The sequence below is a fragment of the Calidris pugnax genome, unplaced genomic scaffold, assembly GCF_001431845.1.
Source record: "Calidris pugnax isolate Ruff unplaced genomic scaffold, ASM143184v1 scaffold60, whole genome shotgun sequence".
NCBI classification, from domain to species: domain Eukaryota; kingdom Metazoa; phylum Chordata; class Aves; order Charadriiformes; family Scolopacidae; genus Calidris; species Calidris pugnax.
In genome coordinates, this window is record NW_015090831.1 from 2,064,347 (window position 1) to 2,068,042 (window position 3,696).

Here is a 3,696-nt window from a genome sequence, read left to right on the forward strand (position 1 = left end):
CGTATTGCATTTGGTCAGATGTGCTCCGAATAGTTAGGTGCTCTCCAAAAAAATAAACCAGCAAAGCCCCCACTTACGGTCCGTTCAAATTAAATAAATTCTAAGAAGCCTGTTTGTGGATCCTCTGCTGCATCTGTGCACGCAGGGGACTGTCCTGCTTTCATCCGCCTGGGTACAACATTTATGATTTATTCTCAATTTCTAGAAATCAGAAGCAGCCCTGGATATTCATACATTATATTTTAGCAAATTAGTGCTGAGAGGAAGAAAATGCCGTGACTATTTTTCTTTTTTTTTTTTAAATACAGAAAGTGTAAGGCAGGGTCATGGATTTTTAGGAAGAGGGCAGGTTTAGGTAAAGAAAAGTCACGTTAGCCCGAGTGTTGCAATGCTAAGGGATAAATTGTGCAACTGTCAGCTAAATGAGAATAAAAATGTAAGTGAAAAAATTGCAGCGTGGACTCCGGTGACCTGCCCAAAGCGAGAAGCAGCGCGGAGCCTCCGTGAGGGCTTGATAATTTTTGGGAAGCAACTAGACACTGTAACTTCTCTTTACCACAGAAGAAAATGGCAATGAGGAAGGAAGTGCAGCAGAAATCTTGAACATTACCCCTATTATGCAAAAAAAAAAAAAAAAAAAAGCTGTTAACTGTTTTCCCCTCGCTGGCTGGGTAGACGTGCCCTCAGATGGAAAACTTCTGATACTTGTGACTCCTTGCTACCAGAAATCACATGAGATGATCAAGGAAGAAAAATCACAATAACTATATTTATATCTAAGGCTGAGCTTCTCAGAAATACCCTACCTTGATTAAAATTTCTGGTAGGCTGCAATAAAAATATCAGATGCGAGACTGGCCCGGCAGATCAATTATCATAATTGACAACATTTTATTAATACATATTGAACTCTTAAATGTTTTGGACGCAAGATATCCCCGTGAAAATGATCCTTAGAGAGGCAGAATGCCAGATCTGGGAAAAGAATCAAGGCTGGCTTGTCTGCTGTAGGGTTTAAACAAATATTTTTCATCTGGTCTGCATATTCTATGCTTTTGTACAAATTTAGCATCTGTTTGTACCTGCATATTTTAACTTAAGAGCTTTCATTAATTTTTTTTTTTTTTTTTTTAAGCTTCAAAGCCATAAACATGTATATTTATACCACAGTATTGTACGCTGGTTGTAAAGCTCTGAATTAAGTCATTCTGTGCTTTAGTTTTGATTAGAATGATACAATTAGAACCTGTTATTCTACCAACTAATTACTTGTAGAATGTGACATCTGAAGAATACTACAAGATTACAAATTTAGGAATGAACTGAGAATGTGCTCTGTTTATATTATTCCCCTATCTTCAGTCAAATCATTGTCATGGAAATAGATTAACACTGGGCCAGTTTCTGTCCTCATCAAAATCTTTCTCACAAAAAAAAAAAAAAAAAAAAAGAGAAATAAGAATTTTAATGCTTCGTGTATCAATAAGATTTTAATAGCAGGCTTTGATCTTCTTGCCAGTCTCTCACTTGATTGGCCGAGCAACATCCATCTTCCCGAATCATCATTGACTTGTCTTCATTTCTGGGAAATTCTTTCTTTTTTTTTTGGCTCTTTTTTTGTGCTTTTGGTCATTGTTGAACCATTTCTGGGTGCCTTTTGACGTTTTATGTCTTACAGGGGCGACTAAGTGAAAGATTTAAGCAGATTTTACACTTGAACCTCATATACTAAATTCTCTCACTTAAATAATTAGAGATATTGTATATTTGTGCGTGTCTCCAAATAAAGGAAGGCTGGCACTTAGGAGAAGTTGAAAAGGCAAGAAAGAAACGGTGTATATATTTGTTTTTCACCCTTGAAAACCCTTTGGAGGGCTAAATCTTAGCTGTATGTGTGAATACCTGTTGCACACGAAGTAGCAAATTAGCAGCAAGAAACCAAGTTTGACAGGCACTCCCAGGCAGGCTGAAACATCCATGAAAATAAGCATTCTCCCCAGTGGTGGAGCTGCATCCGGCCATTTTAACACATTCCAACCCCCCCTGCACTCCCCAGTTTCATGGAAACTAAACCGAACCATGAAAAATAGATAGTAAATGACGCTCCACATACCATGCGCGTTTGCATGTGAATTAACCCAATTTATGGCCATAAAGGCCGACTTTGTCAGCGCCCAGAGAGCTGCACGGAAGGCGCAAACACATCGTACGAGCAGAGGAGAACTGCCCACAGTTGAAAATTTGTCACATTTCTGCACCACTTGATATTAATGCAGGCCGCGCTCCAAATGAGGTTAGGATGACGGTGACAGCTCAGAAGATCTGTGCGGCGATAGATAAGAGAGAGAGATACAAGAACTTGTTGTATCTTCCTTTTGTATTTGCAGTTTGTTCCAGGTATAGATCTCGTAGTGTCTGCCAACTGATTATTTCTTTTAAATATGGAAAAAAGAAAAAAAAAAAAATGACAAAGAAGAAGAAAAAAAAATCCCTTTTTATCACCCGACTGCTTATTAGATTTGATATGGGGAAAAGCCCTTCATTTACTCCGAACAAATAGTTCTGTTTTCCACCACTGGCTGTCATGTTTAAAGTAAATAAGTTTCTCCTCCATCCAGTACAACTGAACTCAGTAGCTGGAACAAAGCCATTGTCCACAACGGCCCCTTTTTCTCTCCATCCCTTAGCAGGATCTTCCCTCTCCCCCTAGCTTTTTAAGCCACTCAAGAAGGTGCAAATGCTAAAAAAGTGTGTCTGCTTATTCCACAGAAGAAATGAAGGAAGATTATGACACTATGGGGCCTGAAGCCGCAATCCAGACCGCTGGAAACAACGGTACAGGTAAGACACGGCGCGGCTCGAGCATCGCTCTCCCTCTGTATCCCCTCCAATTCGCTGTGTGTGAAGTGGCAAAACAATTCCTGTCCTGTTTTCAGTTGAATTGGGAAATGTTTACATAATTTCCTTGGTTTTGGTTTTTGTTTTTTTCTTTTTCTTTTCATTTTTCCCCCCAATTCGACCCTAACGGTGCAGTGACAAGCTCATTCGGTGGGGGTCCTCCCGTGCCCTGCAACCTCTCAGCCCCTTTGAATCATAGAATAGTCTAGGTTGGAAGGGACCTTTAAGATCACCTTAAGTTGAAGTCCAACCTTCAACTGCATCCTTGGGAGCTAATACTTCTCACAGCAGCGTGAGGAGATGTTTTCCCAGCAAAGGGCGAATCTCATAGTTTAAAGTGGCTGGACCAAGATGGTTCTCACAGCAGGGTGAGGAGATGTTTCCCCAGCAAAGGGCGAATCTCGTAGTTTAAAGTGGCTGGACCAAGATGTAGAAGCCTTTTAATGAGAGAAACCATACAAAAACCTTGATAATGAGGATGGGGTGCACCCTTCTTGGCAACCCCAGATTCGCATGGTGCACAGAGTAAGCTGCTTCAGAGACTGAAAACATCTTTTCAGCAAGATGCACATAAACCCCTTACACAGATACACAGACACACACACTTTAAAAGCATATTTATGACATTATTATGTTTCTGGCTAATCTTTTTTTTCTTTTTCCCCCACTTTCCACATCTCTCTCTTTCACCTCTTCTTAGAAATCAATACATTTTGTGGAACAAGAAAGGGGACAGAGATATGTAGCAGGCATCATCTCCGAGCCATCTCTCTCTTTTTTTTTTTTTTTTTTTTTTTT

General features: G+C 39.9%; 1 protein-coding gene across 1 annotated transcript in view; it reads left to right on the top strand.

Moving 5' to 3' along the window:
• The window catches only part of ZEB2 (zinc finger E-box binding homeobox 2), a 35,015-nt gene that overhangs the window by 3,332 nt on the left and 27,987 nt on the right, over positions 1–3,696 (top strand). The window contains exon 2 of the mRNA XM_014941156.1: positions 2,770–2,841. Coding sequence (XP_014796642.1) covers positions 2,770–2,841 — 72 coding nt within the window. The remainder of the gene's footprint in view (positions 1–2,769; positions 2,842–3,696) is intronic.